Genomic DNA, 18,026 nt, shown 5'->3' on the forward strand with positions numbered 1-18,026 from the left:
TTCATTCTTTCTTTCCTTCCTCCCTCCATTGCAGCCTTCGCACACGTGGCCTCTCAAAATAATCCTGCCTTGCGCTGCCTTCCAAATAGTTCAGAAACTTTGAATTGTCCTTTGCGTTACTATGGCCTCAACTCCTCAGCAAAAACAATTCGAAGTTGATGAATATTCACGCTCTGCTCTGCAGTAAATTCTTTCGCTGCCCGAGTCCCTCGTCGATCATGAGTGAGGCTGCCAAAATCCAGCTCCAGTTAATTTTTGTCAGGAACCTTTCTTCAGCATTATAACGGGGGCACGATTTTACTGACAGAAGGAAAGCTGCCTCCCTCACAAAATTCCCAAGCGTCAATAAATACTCCCAAGTGTTTAATTCAAAATTTTTTGTTAACCATTCCCATTCCTGTTGCATAAGCCAGCGTTCCCCATACGTGTATGTGTGTATGTATGTATGTATGTGTCCTTGTTTGGCCCCGGCCCCTTTGGCCTACCCTTTTTGAGATTCAGGCACAACACTGAATCCAAAATAGGCCTAACTGAAGCACCAAGAATTCCTGGATCAATCCATGTTTACAGATCAAGTTTGTCATGTTTTGGGACTGTCTGTTTAAGAAGTGAGGGGGGTCATGTGACTGACTCCGAATACTGAAGAGGCGGGGGGGGGGGGGGGGGGGGGGGGGGGGGGGGATGTTGGACGACAGAGAGTCCGAGGATACTGGAAGTAGGTACAAGGTGTTCATACCTGCGGACAATGTCAAAGGCATCTGTGGTGACTGTGTGTAGACTGTTGGTCTCCAAGTTTCACAAGAAGCTGTTAGGAATGTCAGGCTTTGCAGACGGTGATACTTTAAACTGTCTATTTAATTACACGGAAGAATGGAGTTTCGGTTGTGAAGGTAAAATGGCTGATTGCCATTTCTACCTGGTTACAGGGATCATGTGATTCCCAAAGCCACGGAGATGGGCTTTAAGAGAAGGATTCATGTCAACACATCATAGAACATAGAACAGTACAGCACAGAACAGGCCCTTCGGCCCTCGATGTTGTGCCGAGCAATGATCACCCTACTCATACCCACGTATCCACCCTATACCCGTAACCCAACAACCCCCCCTTAACCTTACTTTTTAGGACACTACAGGCAATTTAGCCTGGCCAATCCACCTAACCCGCACATCTTTGGACTGTGGGAGGAAACCGGAGCACCCGGAGGAAACCCACGCACACACGGTGAGGACGTGCAGACTCCGCACAGACAGTGACCCAGCCGGGAATCGAACCTGGGACCCTGGAGCTGTGAGGCATTTATGCTAACCACCATGCTACCGTGCGTCCCATCAGGTGGAATTTAACGGAAACAATTCTACGTTTATGAGTGGCGGGGTTTGCAGCAGGGAGTTCCCCACCGCTATCAAACGACACTTTGGGCGCAATCTGCTGGCTGTTCCCACCGGCCGGATATTCCGGGCTCGCACTGGGGCACGGGTTTACTGGCAAACGAGGGATGCAGTCATCGGGGTCATGGGAACGCCCCAATTCTTCTTTTCAAAGTAGCGTCTCGGGATCTTTGACGTCGACCTAAGGGGACGGTTTAAAGGCCCAGCCTGGAAGGTGGCAGCTCGGATAGCGTGACCCTCCCTCAGCATGGCACTGGAGTGCCCCATCCCTGAGGCAGTTGGCGAGCCCATTTTCGTCAGTCACGCCCATCACCCAAGAACGGGATGTCCCAGAGAGACAGAACTCAATTTATAGTCACCAGGTACAGCAAAGAAAAGACACGGCGAAATATCAGGGGTTGGGGGGCAGAAATAATAAACCCTTTGAGGCGGTGTCACACTGTGATCTCTGTAGCGGGGAATGGAAGGCGGCATACCCAAGGGATCAAACCTCGCAGGATGTCACGGTTACCTCTTTCAGAGCGGCAGCGTAGGTCAAGGCACTGAGAGTGGGGGAATCACCCCAGAGGGTGGAGTTCTAATAGGCAGGAGGGATTCCAGAACTAGCTGCCAACAGGTCGATCCCCGTAAATAGGGGCTGGTTTAGCTCATTAGGCTAAATCGCTGGCTTTTAAAGCAGACCAAGGCAGGCCAGCAGCAGGGTTCGATTCCCGTACCAGCCTCCCCGGACAGGCGCCGGAATGTGGCGACTAGGGGCTTTTCACAGTAACTTCATTGAAGCCTACTCGTGACAATAGGGCGATTTTCTTTTTCATTTTTTTCATACACACTTGGTCGTTCTCTGAAAGTGCGCTGTTACACAGGACAACCGAAAATCACAGCAATCAAAAGCTGTGTCTTGTGCCGGTGTGAATTAGGCCTGGCACCTTCAAACCAGCCCCCCCCCACTCCCCCCTCCGAGAACAAAGAGGGTGACGCCTCCTCTGCGAGCATGTGGAAAATGTTCGGTTTGCAGCAAAGCCCCCAGTTTAATGGAGAGCCTCCGTAACCGTTGACTAACTTGGCAATTTCCGCTTTCAGCCCTCCACATGGGTTTGGAAATGTTTTCCTGCTCTGAATCAGAGGCAACGCGAGGCAATCGCTGCTTGTGTTGTGGAGAAGTCCCCTGGGGGAAGTGTTGCTGCTCCAGATGAAATATCATCAGTACACAGCTCTATTCCACTTCAGCTTTACAGCCTAATGAAAACCAGCTGTTACACTGACATCACCAGTCAACACTGGATTCACATGACCACTTGGCTTTGATGCACTCTGAAAACTTTCACAATTGCCCGCGATTCGCAACATTTCACGCAATGTTTTTTCTTTCCCCTTTTCACCCTTTTTGTTTTGTTCCAGGGCTGACGTTGAAAATGCACAAGTGATTATCTTAAGTCATGTGACACTGACCACATTCTCCCCACCAGACGTAAACAGACGATTGATGATGAGGCAGAGCTGCTTCCTGGCCACAAGCTCAGTGATGGAGGCAGACCGTAAAGGTTGCTAAACCTCCCTGCGCTGTGCAGGGAGCTCCGGCAATTGAAGACTAGTTTCCTCCACATGCCACTGTGAGCAACTGCCGATGGGGGGGACTGTGCATTGCTACCTCTCTGGGTTAGGGGCATATTCTGATGCCTCAGCATCTCCGCCACTGTACCCTGCCGTCCCAAATTGGGATCTGAGCTTCAGAGGATGGGGGCAAACTCTCCTGACCCTTTTACTTGCGACTGTTGGTCCTGAACCTCGTTTGGAGGCAACATGTCATATCCGGAATTCTTGCATATTCTTGCACCGTGTCTGGGTGGGTTTCCTCCCGGGTGCTCCGGTTTCCTCCCACAAGTCCCGGAAGACATGCCGTTAGGTGAATTGGACATTCTGAATTCTCCCTCTGTGTACCCGAACAGGCGCCGGAGTGTGGCGACTAGGGGCTTTTCACAGTAACTTCATTGCAGTGTTAATGCAAGACTACTTGTGACACTAATTAAAGATTATTATTAGACTTACTTTTGGAAAGAGATTCCAATGAATCTTGTTTGCCCAAGAGGAGGGCTTTGAGTCAAGCCCGTCAAATATAGAACATAGAACATAGAACAGTACAGCACAGAACAGGCCCCTCGGCCCTCGATGTTGTGCCGAGCAATGATCACCCCACTCAAAGCCACGTATCCACCCTATACCCGTAACCCAACAACCCCCCCCAACCTTACTTTTTTAGGACACTATGGGCAATTTAGCATGGCCAATCCACCTAACCCGCACATCTTTGGACTGTGGGAGGAAACCGGAGCACCCGGAGGAAACCCACGCACACACGGGGAGGACGTGCAGACTCCACACAGACAGTGACCCAGCCGGGAATCGAACCTGGGATCCTGGAGCTGTGAAGCATTTATGCTAACCACTATGCTACCGTGCTGCAAGGTGACTCAAGCTGCCTTCACGGAAAGATTGCGTTGTGGACAAGTTGGATGGATCACCCTTGGGAGGTGGCAACTAAAGATGGGCTGGGGAGGGGGAGGGTCTTGGTGGAGGGGGGTTGAGGGAAGGGGAGTGGGGGAGGGAGGGAGGGGGAGGGGCAGTGTGCAAGAAACAGCTTCCGTGACACCAAGCAGACGGATTAACTCCCAGGGGGGTTCCCGCACCGTCGAAGGACAGAACTCAGTTACGCTGAGAGGGGAGGAGGGGACGGGGAGCTGCTCTGCAAGTACTGAATGTCATACTCTACCTTGTCTCCAGGCTGAGGCCTCATCACGGACACCCGATCGTAGCCTTTCCGCAGAAGGACCCATAACGCATCCAACTTTCCCTGAAATGACAAGCACAGTCAATCGTGGCCTCACTCACGGAAACAACACATCCAAATCCTCCCTTATTAATTTCCATGTCCTTTCTGTTTCCCTCAGCCCATGCCATTCCTGTTTAGTGAAGCCTCGAGACCTGGAAGCAGTAGATGTTTATTTTAATCAAAATGGCACTCAAACACTCAAAATTGTTGGCACTCAAATTAGTCCTGCGGAACTCTTCTTGAGGGAAGGGGAGAGGGAGGACCGTCCCACCAAGTGTTTTTTTAACACAGCGAAGGCCTTTGATATTGGCAGACACCGAGATGGTTTCACTTGTGGCTGATTCCAGAACACAAGTGTAAGGTGGTCACCAAAAGGATCCACTGGGAAAGACAAGAGACACTTCTTCACCCAGAGTGTGGTTAGAATGTGGAACCCACCACCACAGGGAGTGACTGAGGCGAGTTGGAATAGACGCATTTAAAGGGATGCTGGTTAGACGCAGGATGGTGAATGGAGGGGTATATTGAAGGAGTTGAATGACGAGGAGCCTGAAGATCTTCTTCTTTGCCCAGTAAATGTTCCCCCCCTTTTTTTTTGCATTAGGCAAAAGCATGGGGACCAATAGTTCTCAGGTACATTCTCCACGGCAATACCTCAACCAATCAGAAATCGTTGCTCCCTATGAAATTTGGTGTTCTTGCATTTGTCCTGGTAAGTGGAAGATGAAAAGCTTCAACAGCGTGTCTCCTTTTTCAACAGTATCCCTATTTCATAATCTTCCCTTTGAGGCACTTTCGGATGTTTTGCTCCATAAACGGTGTAAGTTGTTGTCATAACCAAACAGGGTTTTGGAAGGGTGGGGGTTTGTATATCAGACTGTATACCCGGAAGCAGCCTGGTTTTACTGAGGTGGGTGGTCGAAACGGCACCAGACTTCTGAATCAACTCGCCAACACATCGGACTTCACCACTTGCACATTCATGCTGCCTCTCAGATTTTCCGATTGAAACCCAGCCAGTAACCATGCTGCTGTCTTCAGTGAGAGGGGAGCCGGACAGGAAACTCACCACAACCCACTGCAAACCCAAACCAAAAACTCACCGGAGTCACAACCCCGACTCGTGTGCGGGCCCGGCAACAAAGGTGTGAGATCGACCTGTCTCTCAGCCATGACTGAGGGAACATGTTTATCCTTCACCCCCACCCCCCCCCGAGCTCAGGAGGTTCTCACTCCATTGATCACTGTTCATGTGTGCAGATGTGCTTCTGTGATTTTAGTTTAGACGGGCAGCATGGTCGGCACAGGCTTGGAGGGCCGAAGGGCCTGTTCCTGTGCTTTACTTTTCTTTGTTCATTGTGTGTATGTGTGAGTCTGTGTGCGTATATCTGTGTGCGTATATGTTTCTGTGTTTGTGTAGGCAGCACGGTAGCATGGTGGTTAACCAGGTATCAAACCAGGAAACGTGCGCCGCATGGTTTTGATTACAGCACCTACCATCTCTGAAACAAGTACTGGAGATTTGCAATCTGAAATGTCAAAATGATGCATTAAAAACAAATCTGTTTGTTTCCCGTGATTACCCAATAATCCTGGCATGGACACGGTGTGAGTGTCTTCGGCTGCGTCTTTGCAAAAGGCTAAGGGTCCCAGGTTCGATTCCCGGCTGGGTCACTGTCTGTGCGGAGTCTGCACGTCCTCCCCGTGTCTGCCAAAGGTGACCATATCCCGTCAATAAATTGTGGTGAATTGTGTACGTCCTCCCCGTGTGTGCGTGGGTTTCCTCCGGGTGCTCCGGTTTCCTCCCACAGTCCAAAGATGTGCGGGTTAGGTGGATTGGCCATGCTAAATTGCCCGTAGTGTCCTAAAAAGTAAGGTTAAGGGGGGGTTACGGGTATAGGGTGGATACGTGGGTTTGGGTAGGGTGATCATTGCTCGGCACAACATCGAGGGCCGAAGGGCCTGTTCTGTGCTGTACTGTTCTATGTTCTGTTTGTGAGTTTCTGTTTCTGTGTGTGTATTTCTATACATGTTTGTGTTTGTGAGTGTGCGTCTACTTGTGTACACGGGGTTGTGTATGTTACCCAGGCATGGCCAGGACTCCCTGTTGAGATTCACATCTGTGAGGTGCCAGAACCCACTGCCTCCTGTGGAATCGCTGAAAGAGGGTGGAAATCTGAAGGTCTGAAGGCTGTCCAGTTGAATCCTCAAGGCAGTGGAGCACGATTGGCCAAGCGTCATTCACAAAATGATCCAGTGGTGGAAGACGGTCCTTGTTGAAGGGTAACACTTTGTTTTCCCTCCCGTACCCGGTCTCTGCATGCCACCCAGGGCCATTTGGCAGATGCTGGCCAGGAGTCTCGGGACTTTCCCTGTGATTTTCCAAGGCCACCTCCAGCGGAGCTCTGCCAGAATCAAACCTGGAACTCTGCCTTCTTGAGCAATTCAAGCGTTTCAGGCCAAGATGATGCTGCCTCAAAGGTCAAACCTCAGGAGCAGCAGTACTTTGTGCTTTTGCAAAGACGCAGCCGAAGATACTCGCACCGTGTCCATGCCAGGATTATTGGGTAATCACGGGAAACAAACAGATTTGTTTTTAATGCATCATTTTGACATTTCAGATTGCAAATCTCAGTAATTAATCTCCAGTACTTGTTTCAGAGATGGTAGGTGCTGTAATCAAAACCATGCGGCGCACGTTTCCTGTTTTCCAACCCCTACACACACACACACACACACACACACGCAATGTAGTTATCTCAATCTCTGCTGGGGTTTGTGAGGCAAGGAGCAAGGCCTTGCTTTTTTCCCCCTACCGAACCTGAGGAAGCTTGCTTTTCGGAATGCCGTTAACTTGACCGTCCTTCAGTCGCGAGGGACGCTGTTCCAGGTCGGCCGCTTCACGACACCAAGTTCCACTGGAATGGTGAGACATCCCGGCGATCTCTCGGAATACAGTGGCAGCTTTCTGTTCGCAAGCCCGGGACAATCCGAATGTGCCCCGCACCTTTCTGCATCTCACCCTTTCAACCCAGATCTATATTCTTTCCTCCCTCGTGTTTATCCAGCTCAGTCGCCGCCTGTGATGGTGAAGACCACATTCTCAACACTCGCTGGGCAAAGATGTGCGGGACTGATTGGTGACGATTTATGGCTCCTAGCTTTGATCTCACACACAAGGGGAACAAGTGGCACTGACCTTTCTGAACGTAACCTGCGCTCTGCACTTCACTGAGCAAGTAAATAATCATTGTCATTGTCTGTCCTCTAACGAGAAAGGCAAGTTATCCAATCCCGTCAAAACATTCCTGTGATTAGTGAACATTATTTATTCAGCAGATGTCAATGAAACAGAAAAGGGAAGAAAGGAAATCTACTCCCGTCCGTTTAAGAATTTGCTTTCTCAATGCAACCCATAGCAGACGCACACACACAGACTCACAAAGACACACACACACAAAGACACACACAGGCACAAAAAGACACACACACACACAAAGACACACACAGGCACAAAAAAACACACACGCACACGAAGACTCACACAGGCACAAAAAGACACACACCCACACAAAGACACACACAGGCACAAAAAGACACACACATAGGCACAAGAAGACTCACACAGAAAGACACACACACAGGCACAAAAAGACACACACAAAGACACACACACAAAGACACACACACAAAGACACACACACACACACAAAGACACACACACAGGCACAAAAAGACACACACAAAGACACACACACACAAACACACACAGGCACAAAAAGACACACACACAAAGACACACACACAGGCACAAAAAGACACACACACACACAAAGACACACACACAGGCACAAAAGACACACACAAAGACACACACACACACAAAGACACACACACACAGATACAAAAAGACACACACAAAGACACACACAAAGACACACACACACAAAGACACACACACACAAAGACACACACACACACAAAGACACACACACAGGCACAAAAAGACACACACAAAGACACATACACACAAAGACACATACACACAAAGACACACACAAAGACACACACACACACACAAAGACACACACACACATAAAGACACACACACACACAAAGACACACACAAAGACACAAACAAAGACACAAACAAAGACACAGGCACAAAAAGACACACACAAAGACGCACAGGCACAAAAAGACACACACACCAATACAGACACACACAGAGGCACAAAAAGATACACACACAAGCACACAAAGACATACACACACACAAGCACACAAAGACATACACATACACAGAAGCACACAAAGACATACACACACAAAGACAAACACAAACACAGACACCAAAAGACACACACAAAGACACATGCACAGGCACATAAAGACACACACACACTAATACAGACTCACACAGGCACCCAAGACACACACATACACACACACACAAAGACACACACACGGGCACAAAAACATGCACGCACAAAGACACACACACACACACACACTAGGGCAGCACGGGTAGCATGGTGGTTAGCATAAATGCTTCACAGCTCCAGGGTCCCAGCTTCGATTCCCGGCTGGGTCACTGTCTGGAGTCTGCACGTCCTCCCCGTGTGTGCGTGGGTTTCCTCCGGGTGCTCCGGTTTCCTCCCACAGTCCAAAGATGTGCGGATTAGGTGGATTGGCCATGCTAAATTGCCCTTAGTGTCCTCAAAAGTAAGGTGGGGGGGGGGGTTGTTTGGGTTACGGGTATAGGGTGGGTTACTGGTATAGGGTGGGTTTGAGTAGGGTGATCATTGCTCAGCACAACATCGAGGGCCGAAGGGCCTGTTCTGTGCTGTACTGTTCTACTGTTCTATAATAAAGACACCCACAGGCACACAGACACACACACACAAAGACACACACACTAAAAAGACACACACAGGCAGAAAAAGACAGACACTCACAAACACATGTATACACACACACACACACAAGGACACACAAACCGACTTACAAAGACGCACAGGCACACACAAAGATCCAAGCGCACACACGCGCACAAAGACACAAACCACACTGACAAAGACACACACACTAACACACAAACACACTCCCACAATGACACACACACACAGATACACGCACACAGGCACACGCACTCAGACGCACATTTTTCAAACCTACTTTCACTTTTGAGCCCCATGCTGCCTCCAATAACTGGTCCCCTAGTCAACAAATGGAATTGTCTATTCAATGCCCGAATGTGTGATCGACACTGGCAGAGAGGGTCTGTGCCCACCATTGCCTCCAGTACAGTCAGAGACCCCATTAGCATTTGCAGAAATTGGGTTACGAGGTTCTAACACCACCCCGAACCCTCCCAGCTGGTATGAGGGAACGCAATCCTCCTCTGCGAGGGGTTACCTTGATTGGCGAATACCATTTTCTGGGGGAGTTCAACCTGCGACCTCCATTATTGTGCATTCCGCACTCTGCAAAGTCATACTCTTGCTCCGGCATTATCACTCTGGCGTTTTTGGTTTTTTCCAGTTTGGCACCTTCTTCCGTTGATCCCCTCTCTCCCCAGCGAACCTGGAAAGTCAGAAGTCTGAGGTGAGAATAAATCCCTGGGTTTTTGTTTTTGTTTGTGGATGACGAGAAGCCGGGGGGAAGGGAGCGAGGGTCTTGTTCCGACAGCTGGGTGAAGTGAAGCTGAGATTAGCAGCCCCCCCCCCCCCCAAGTGTGATAAATGGGGCACGCTAGGGGACATCCATCAATCGATTAAAGGCAGCTGAACAATGGATGAAATGACCTTTTTGCAGTGAATGCAGCTCTGCATGGTCTTCGCTAGCTTGGACATTTCTGCTTCCTCCCCCAATGGCTTTTCAATAAATGTCAACACATCTCTAGGTCAGAAACCGGAGCAGGAGGTGGACATCGGGGCCCATCCAGCTGCCCCACCCATGGTGGAAACATGACCCTGAGGTGTTCCACAAGGTTGAGGCTGATCAGGGATACAGGAGTCATCCCGGAAGAGTTTAGTTTGGCGGTGAAGTGAGCAGACAAGAGGCAAAGGGAGGGGGATGAAGAAGGACATTTCGGAACGTGTGAGGAACTGGGGTGGGGGCTGGAGGGCGGGCAAGGCAATGATGTAATTCTCCCCCAGTTGGGGCAGGTAGTCAGGCGGGGGGGGGGGGGGGGGGGGGCGGGTTTTAACCCCCAGTAATGGCTCGGAAATGAAAACGTTTGACGTAAAATCTCAAAGGGTCTCCTGTTAAATTTAGCAGGACCTGAGGGAGAACCCGTTCTTCCAAATTTCCCTGCTGCCGCCCTGCTGAAGAGGTGATGGTGCAATTAAAATGGAGCTGAGCCCGGGGATTTTCCCATTCCCTCTGCAGTTCCATCCGGACTGTCACCGTTTTAAATTGGGGAAGATTTGCCCTGCGTCCAGCCTGGCCAGGTTTGGTGGAGAGGTCAGCAGCGAGCTGCTTATCAAAGAGACCAGGGATTGTCCAAAATTGCCCCATCCTTCCCGGCTGTCGCTTGCGGACGGGCCTGCAGTCAATAACTGATGGCAGCCTGTGTGGGCGACGTTTGTGTGGGGGTTAGGGGGCGGTGGTGTGGGGGTTAGGGGGCGGTGGTGTGGGGGTTAGGGGGCGGTGGCGTGGGGGTTAGGGGGCGGTGGTGTGGGGGCAGGGGGCGGTGGTGTGGGGTTAGGGGGCGGTGGTGTGGGGGCAGGGGGCGGTGGTGTGGGGGCAGGGGGCGGTGGTGTGGGGGTTAGGGGGCGGTGGTGTGGGGGTTAGGGGGCGGTGGTGTGGGGTTAGGGGGCGGTGGTGTGGGGGTTAGGGGGCGGTGGTGCGGGGGTTAGGGGGCGGTTGTGCGGGGGCAGGGGGCGGTGGTGTGGGGGCAGGGGGCGGTGGTGTGGGGGCAGGGGGCAGTGGTGTGGGGGTTAGGGGGCGGTGGTGTGGGGGTTAGGGGGCGGTGGTGTGGGGGTTAGGGGGCGGTGGTGCGGGGGCAGGGGGCGGTGGTGTGGGGGTTAGGGGGCGGTGGTGTGGGCGTTAGGGGCGGTGGTGTGGGGGTTAGGGGGCGGTGGTGTGGGGGTTAGGGGGCGGTGGTGTGGGGGTTAGGGGGCGGTGGTGTGGGGGTTAGGGGGCGGTGGTGTGGGGGCAGGGGCAGTGGTGTGGGGGGCAGGGGGCAGTGGTGTGGGGGTTAGGGGGCGGTGGTGTGGGGGTTAGGGGGCGGTGGTGTGGGGGGTTAGGGGGGCGGCGGTGTGGGGGTTAGGGGGCGGGGTGTGGGGGTTAGGGGGCGGTGGTGTGGGTTTAGGGGGCGGTGGTGGGGGGGCAGGGGGCAGTGGTGTGGGGGCAGGGGGCAGTGGTGTGGGGGTTAGGGGGCGGTGGTGTGGGGGCAGGGGGCGGTGGTGTGGGGGTTAGGGGCGGTGGTGTGGGGGCAGGGGCGGTGGTGTGGGGGTTAGGGGGCGGTGGTGTGGGGGTTAGGGGGCGGTGGTGTGGGGGTTAGGGGGCGGTGGTGTGGGGGGCAGGGGGCGGTGGTGTGGGGGTTAGGGGGTGGTGGTGTGGGGGCAGGGGGCAGTGGTGTGGGGGTTAGGGGGCGGTGGTGTGGGGGTTAGGGGGCGGTGGTGTGGGGGCAGGGGGCAGTGGTGTGGGGGCAGGGGGCAGTGGTGTGGGGGTTAGGGGGCGGTTGTGTGGGGGTTAGGGGGCGGTGGTGTGGGGGCAGGGGGCGGTGGTGTGGGCGTTAGGGGGCGGTGGTGTGGGGGCAGGGGGCAGTGGTGTGGGGGTTAGGGGGCGGTGGTGTGGGGGCAGGGGGCAGTGGTGTGGGGGTTAGGGGGCGGTGGTGTGGGGCAGGGGGCGGTGGTGTGGGGGTTAAGGGGCGGTGGTGTGGGGCCAGGGGGCGGTGGTGTGGGCGTTAGGGGGCGGTGGTGTGGGGGTTAGGGGGCGGTGGTGTGGGGGTTAGGGGTCGGTGGTGTGGGGGTTAGGGGGCGGTGGTGCGGGGGCAGGGGGCGGTGGTGTGGGGGCGGGGGGCGGTGGTGTGGGGGCAGGGGGCAGTGGTGTGGGGGTTAGAGGGTGGTGGTGTGGGCTTTAGGGGGCGGTGGTGTGGGGGTTAGGGGGCGGTGGTGTGGGAGCAGGAGGCAGTGGTGTGGGGGTTAAGGGGCGGGTGGTGTGGGGGCAGGGGGCAGTGGTGTGGGGGCAGGGGGCGGTGGTGTGGGGGTTAGGGGGCGGTGGTGTGGGGGTTAAGGGGCGGTGGTGTGTGGGGGTTTAGGGGGCGGTGGTGTGGGGGTTAAGGGGCGGTGGTGTGGGGGTTAGGGGGCGGTGGTGTGTTGTGGGGGTTAAGGGGCGGTGGTGGGGGGTTAGGGGGCGGTGTGGTGTGGGGTTAGGGGCGGTGGTGTGGGGGCAGGGGGCAGTGGTTGTGGGGGGTTAGGGGGGCGGTGGTTTGTGGGGGGCAGGGGGCGGTGGTGTGGGCGTTAGGGGGCGGTGGTGTGGGCGTTAGGGGGCGGTGGTGTGGGGGTTAGGGGGCGGTGGTGTGGGGGTTAGGGGGCGGTGGTGTGGGGGTTAGGGGGCGGGTGGTGGAACAAGCCTGTTGAAGAATTTACAAGCGCAGCCACGTGAAAAGGGACATCTCTTTGGGGCTGCCGTTGTGTTGCCAGCATCGAATTAACACTTCTGGAGGGCAACCAACGTTTCGAGGAAAGAATTGGAGCCAGCTTCAAAAAAAATGTCATAAAGGGGCAAACAGGAACCAATGGCGATGGTAATTGAGTCAAAGGCTCCAATTCTGAGGAAGTAGAATGATCTCCGGCTAGCTTCCCGGGATAAAAAACTTCCAGGAGGCTGAGAAGCGAAAACGCAAGATCTTGCAGAGGGGAAAGATCTTGAAGAGAGGAGGGGTGTTGGCACAGGAAGAGGGGCTCGTGACAAGAATCATGGGATCCCAACAGAGCAGAAGGAGGCTGTCGAGTCTGCACCATCCCTCAGAAAGAGCACCCTACCTCGCCCCTATCCCCATATTCCTACCGAACCTCTTTGGACACGAAGGGGCAATTTAGCACGGCCAATCCACCTCACCTGCACACCTTTGGACTGCGGGAGGAAACCGGAGCACCCGGAGGAAACCCACGCATGAAACGGGGAGAACGTGGGGCCTCCGCACAGACAGTCGCCCGAGGTCGGAATCGAACTTGGTTCCCTGGCGCTGTGAGGCAGCAGTGCTAACTACTGCGCCACCGTGCCGCCCGATGTCAGCAAACATCTCAAAATTGCAGTTGAATGGGCCTCCAGCCTCGGCCCATTGGACACGCAGTGAGAACCCGCGTGAATACTGTGGTCTCGGATGACCCAGCCGTCCCTTTTAAACATCTTCCCCTGAAGTCCTCCCCTTCTGTCTCTCCACCGCCTGGTATTACAGAAGCATTATCATTTAAGCAGCTGCATTCTTGGCCTGGTGGTGGGTGATTTAGAGTGCTGTAACTGGCAACTTATTAAAGAGAAATTGATATGCAATGGGAAGATTAAGCAAGTGACAGTGAAATTCAACAGTGGTGGAAAAATAACTCAGCTCAGATTGCTGAAAATCGGAGCTTGAGCTCAGTGCATCTCTCCATTTCCAGTTGTTAACAGGGATGTGGCTTCATGGATCTAGGGTTATTGGGGAGGGCCGGGGTGGGGGCCGTTTGCCGAAGAAGAGAGGAGTCTTGGAGACACGGGGGGGGGGTGGCTTTTAACACAATTGGGGTTTAGCGATGTACCCGAGAGCACTCGGTTCGACAAGAATGTCTGAGGTGATTTGGGATGAATTCTGCGAAACTTGCTTACTTGAGGAAATAATGGTCAAATCGCGGAGTTGGGCACTTCTTCTCGTTTTCAGCTTTCGAAGCTGGGGCTTTGGGTAATCGAGTGGAGGCTGGAGCCTCGACGTGTCCTGGGTAACGTGTCCCAAAACTACCCTGACGCAGTTCAAAAAGTGAGCTATAGGGCAGCACGGTGGCGCAGTGGGTTAGCCCTGCAGCCTCAGGGCACCGAGGTCCCAGGTTCGATCCCGGCTCTGGATCACTATCTGTGCGGAGTTTGCACATTCTCCCCGTGTCTGCGTGGGTTTTGCCCCCACAACCCAAAGATGTGCAGACTAGCTGGATTGGCCACGCTAAATTGGCCCTTCATTGGAAAAAATTAATTGGGTACTCTAAATTTATTTTAAAAAGTGAGTTATGTGCTCTCGAGCCGAAAGACAGAAAGAGCTCAGCCTGGGCTTTCCCCAACTGGGGAAAGACGAGGCCATTATTCTGTCTGTTAGAACAAAGAACAAAGAAAAGTACAGCACAGGAACAGGCTCTTCGGCCCTCCAAGCCTGCGCCGACCATGCTGCCCGTCTAAATTAAAATCTTATTCCTGGGTCCTTATCCCTCTATTCCCATCCTATTCATGTATTTGTCAAGATGCCCCTTAAACGTCACTATCGTCCCTGCTTCCACCACCTCCTCCGGCAGCGAGTTCCAGGCACCCACTACCCTCTGTGTAAAAAAACTTGCCTCGTACATCTCCTCTAAACCTTGCCCCTCGCACCTTTAACCTATGCCCCCTAGTAATTGACCCCTCTATCCTGGGAAAAAGTCTCTGACTCTCCACTCTGTCTGTGCCCCTTATAATTTTGTAGACCTCTATCAGATCGCCCCTCAACCTCCGTCGTTTCAGTGAGAACAAGCCGAGTTTATTCAACCTCTCCTCATAGCTAATGCCCTCCATACCAGGCAACATCCTGGTAAATCTCTTCTGCACCCTCTCTAAAGCCTCCACATCCTTCTGGTAGTGTGGCGACCAGAATTGAACACTATACTCCAAGTGTGGCTTAACTAAGGTTCTATGCAGCTGCAACATGACTTGCCAATTTTTATACTCAAAGCCCCGGCCAATGAAGGCAAGCATGCTGTATGCCTTCTTGACTACTTTCTCCAACTGTGTTGCCCCTTTCAGTGACATGTGGAACTGTACACCTAGATCTCTCTGACTGTCAATACTCTTGAGGGTTCTACCATTCACTGTATATTCCCTACCTGTATTAGACCTTCCAAAATGCATTACCTCACATTTGCCCGGATTAAACTCCATCTGCCATCTCTCCGCCCAAGTCTCCAAACGATCTACATCCTGTTGTAACCTCTGACAGTCCTCATCGCTATCCGCAATTCCACCAATCTTTGTATCGTCTGCAAACTTACTAATCAGACCAGTTACATTTTCCTCCAAATCATTTATATATACAACGAACAGCAAAGGTCCCACACTGATCCCTGCGGAACACCACTAGTCACAGCCCTCCAATCAGAAAAGCTCTCTTCCATTGCTACTCTCTGCCTTCTATGACCTCGCCAGTTCTGTATCCATTTTGCCAGCTCACCCCTGATCTTGTGTGACTTCACCTTTTGTACCACATGGGGCTGTTTAGCACAGGGCTAAAGAGCTGGCTTTGAAAGCAGAACAAGGCAGGCCAGCAGCACGGTTCAATTCCCGTACCAGCCTCCCCGAACAGGCGCCGGAATGTGGGGACTAGGGGCTTTTCACAGTAATTTCATTTGAAGCCTACTGTGACAATAAGCGGTTTTCATTTCATTTCAGTCTGCCATGAGGGACCTTGTCAAAGGCCTTACTGAAGTCCATATAGACAACATCCACTGCCCTACCTCCATCAATCATCTTTGTGACCTCCTCGAAAAACTCTATCAACTTTGCCAAAGAGTCATCGGACTCGAAACGTGAGCTCTTTTCTCTCCCTCCAGATGCTGCCAGACCTGCTGAGATTTTCCAGCATTTTCTCTTTGGTTTCAGATTCCAGCCTCCGCGGTAATTTGCTTTTATCCCTATCATGACTGTGCTCATTGCCACTCACTCTCCCAGGGATGGACAATGAAGGGCACTGTCACTTTCTTTACCTCCATTCTTTTGATTCCTCCCACTCCTCGTCCCCCGTAATACGAAGCGTCGACAGTTGGCCACTTTTTCTTTGGCATTCCTTCCGAATCTGAATCCTCCTGGTAGAGAGAGAGAGAGAGAGAGAATGATTAGCAGGCAGCAGAAACACGTGGGGCCAAGCTGGCCTGGTGTTGCCAGATTTGTCAAAATCATTGCTGGCAATCGGACAAGAGGAAATGCCTGGGCTCTCAAAAGTTCCCCAAAGCGGACCGACCCTTAAAACTGGGGGGGGTGGCCTACAGGGGACTTTAGAGGCGAGGGGGGGGGGGGAACAACGACCTGCGCTTAATGAATTTATGCACAACATATTCAGTGCACGACCCCTTTTGTTGGGGGGGGGGGGAGCGTATTTAAAAAGAGGAAGAAGCTTCACATCATGGCTTTTGGGCCGAGCCAGAGGAGATTTATAACACTTGCTCGATTTTGCAATCACCCTCTCCGCTTACAACTGAGAGCATTAGAACCATTTCAAAACAAAAATTGTTCCATCGAGTTTGTTTTCTTTGACTTTCAATAGTATCCTCAAGCTGGCTTTATCTCTTTATCCCTCCTGTGTCAGGACTCTCTCTGCCTGCCGCCCTTGAAGATTAAGCTTGATCCTGCAGGAGCGTCGGGACAAATACAAGGATTTTTTTGCTTCGCCCGCTCTGCATATTAACTGTGCAGGTCCTGGAGACACCGGATTTGATTCTCTCCCCAGTATCACATCCTTGATCAAAGATTTGGGCCGGGAACGTTTCAGAATTTGGACAAGCGTCAGGTTCAGATAGCAAAGCTGGCCTGTCGCCCTCCAGTTGCACACACCAGTTTTTTTCTCCGGATCATGGACTTCTTTCATAAGAACATCAGAACTAGGAGCAGGAGTAGGCCATCTGGCCCCTCGAGCCTGCTCCGCCATTCAATGAGATCATGGCTGATCTTTTGTGGACTCAGCTCCACTTTCCCGGCCCGAACACCATAACCCTTAATCCCTTTATTCTTCAAAAAACTATCTATCTCTATCTTGAAAACATTTAATGAAGGAGCCTCAACTGCTTCACTGGGCAAGGAATTCCATAGATTCACAACCCTTTGGGTGAAGAAGTTCCTCCTAAACTCAGTCCTAAATCTACTTCCCCTTATTTTGAGGCTAGTTCTGGTACGGCCGCATTTGGAGTATTGCGTACAGTTCTGGTCGCCTCATTATAGGAAGGACGTGGAAGCTTTGGAACGGGTGCAGAGGAGATTTACCAGGATGTTGCCTGGTATGGAGGGAAAATCTTATGAGGAAAGGCTGATGGACTTGAGGTTGTTTTCGTTAGAGAGAAGAAGGTTAAGAGGTGACTTAATAGAGGCATACAAAATGATCAGAGGGTTAGATAGGGTGGACAGTGAGAGCCTTCTCCCGCGGATGGAGGTGGCTAGCACGAGGGGACATAGCCTTAAATTGAGGGGTAATAGATATAGGACAGACGTCAGAGGTAGGTTTTTTACGCAAAGAGTGGTGAGGCCGTGGAATGCCCTACCTGCAACAGTAGTGAACTCGCCAACATTGAGGGCATTTAAAAGTTTATTGGATAAGCATATGGATGATAAGGGCATAGTGTAGGTTAGATGGCCTTTAGATTTTTTCCATGTCGGTGCAACATCGAGGGCCGAAGGGCCTGTACTGCGCTGTATCGTTCTATGTTCTATGTTCCTCCGGGATTGGGGTTCCATCGTTAAAGGGCCCCCAATCAGCACTGAGACCTAATGCCCCCCCCCCCCCCCCCCCCCACCCCCCAGCCTCCACCACAGAGGTATCGCAGATTTCCCACAACCCCACCAGTGCTGCCGTCCCTCGACAATCAGCGCTGGG

The 18,026-nt window shown here is 52.5% G+C and overlaps 1 protein-coding gene across 1 annotated transcript in view; it reads right to left on the minus strand.

Moving 5' to 3' along the window:
* Positions 1-18,026, minus strand: part of LOC119957482 (anthrax toxin receptor 1-like) — a 170,625-nt gene that overhangs the window by 25,271 nt on the left and 127,328 nt on the right. Inside the window, exons 15-17 of the mRNA XM_038785576.1 lie at positions 16,150-16,248; positions 9,638-9,805; positions 4,160-4,240 (exon numbers count right to left, since the gene is read on the minus strand). Coding sequence (XP_038641504.1) covers positions 4,160-4,240; positions 9,638-9,805; positions 16,150-16,248 — 348 coding nt within the window. The remainder of the gene's footprint in view (positions 1-4,159; positions 4,241-9,637; positions 9,806-16,149; positions 16,249-18,026) is intronic.

Source organism: Scyliorhinus canicula, chromosome 26, assembly GCF_902713615.1.
Source record: "Scyliorhinus canicula chromosome 26, sScyCan1.1, whole genome shotgun sequence".
Lineage (NCBI taxonomy): Eukaryota > Metazoa > Chordata > Chondrichthyes > Carcharhiniformes > Scyliorhinidae > Scyliorhinus > Scyliorhinus canicula.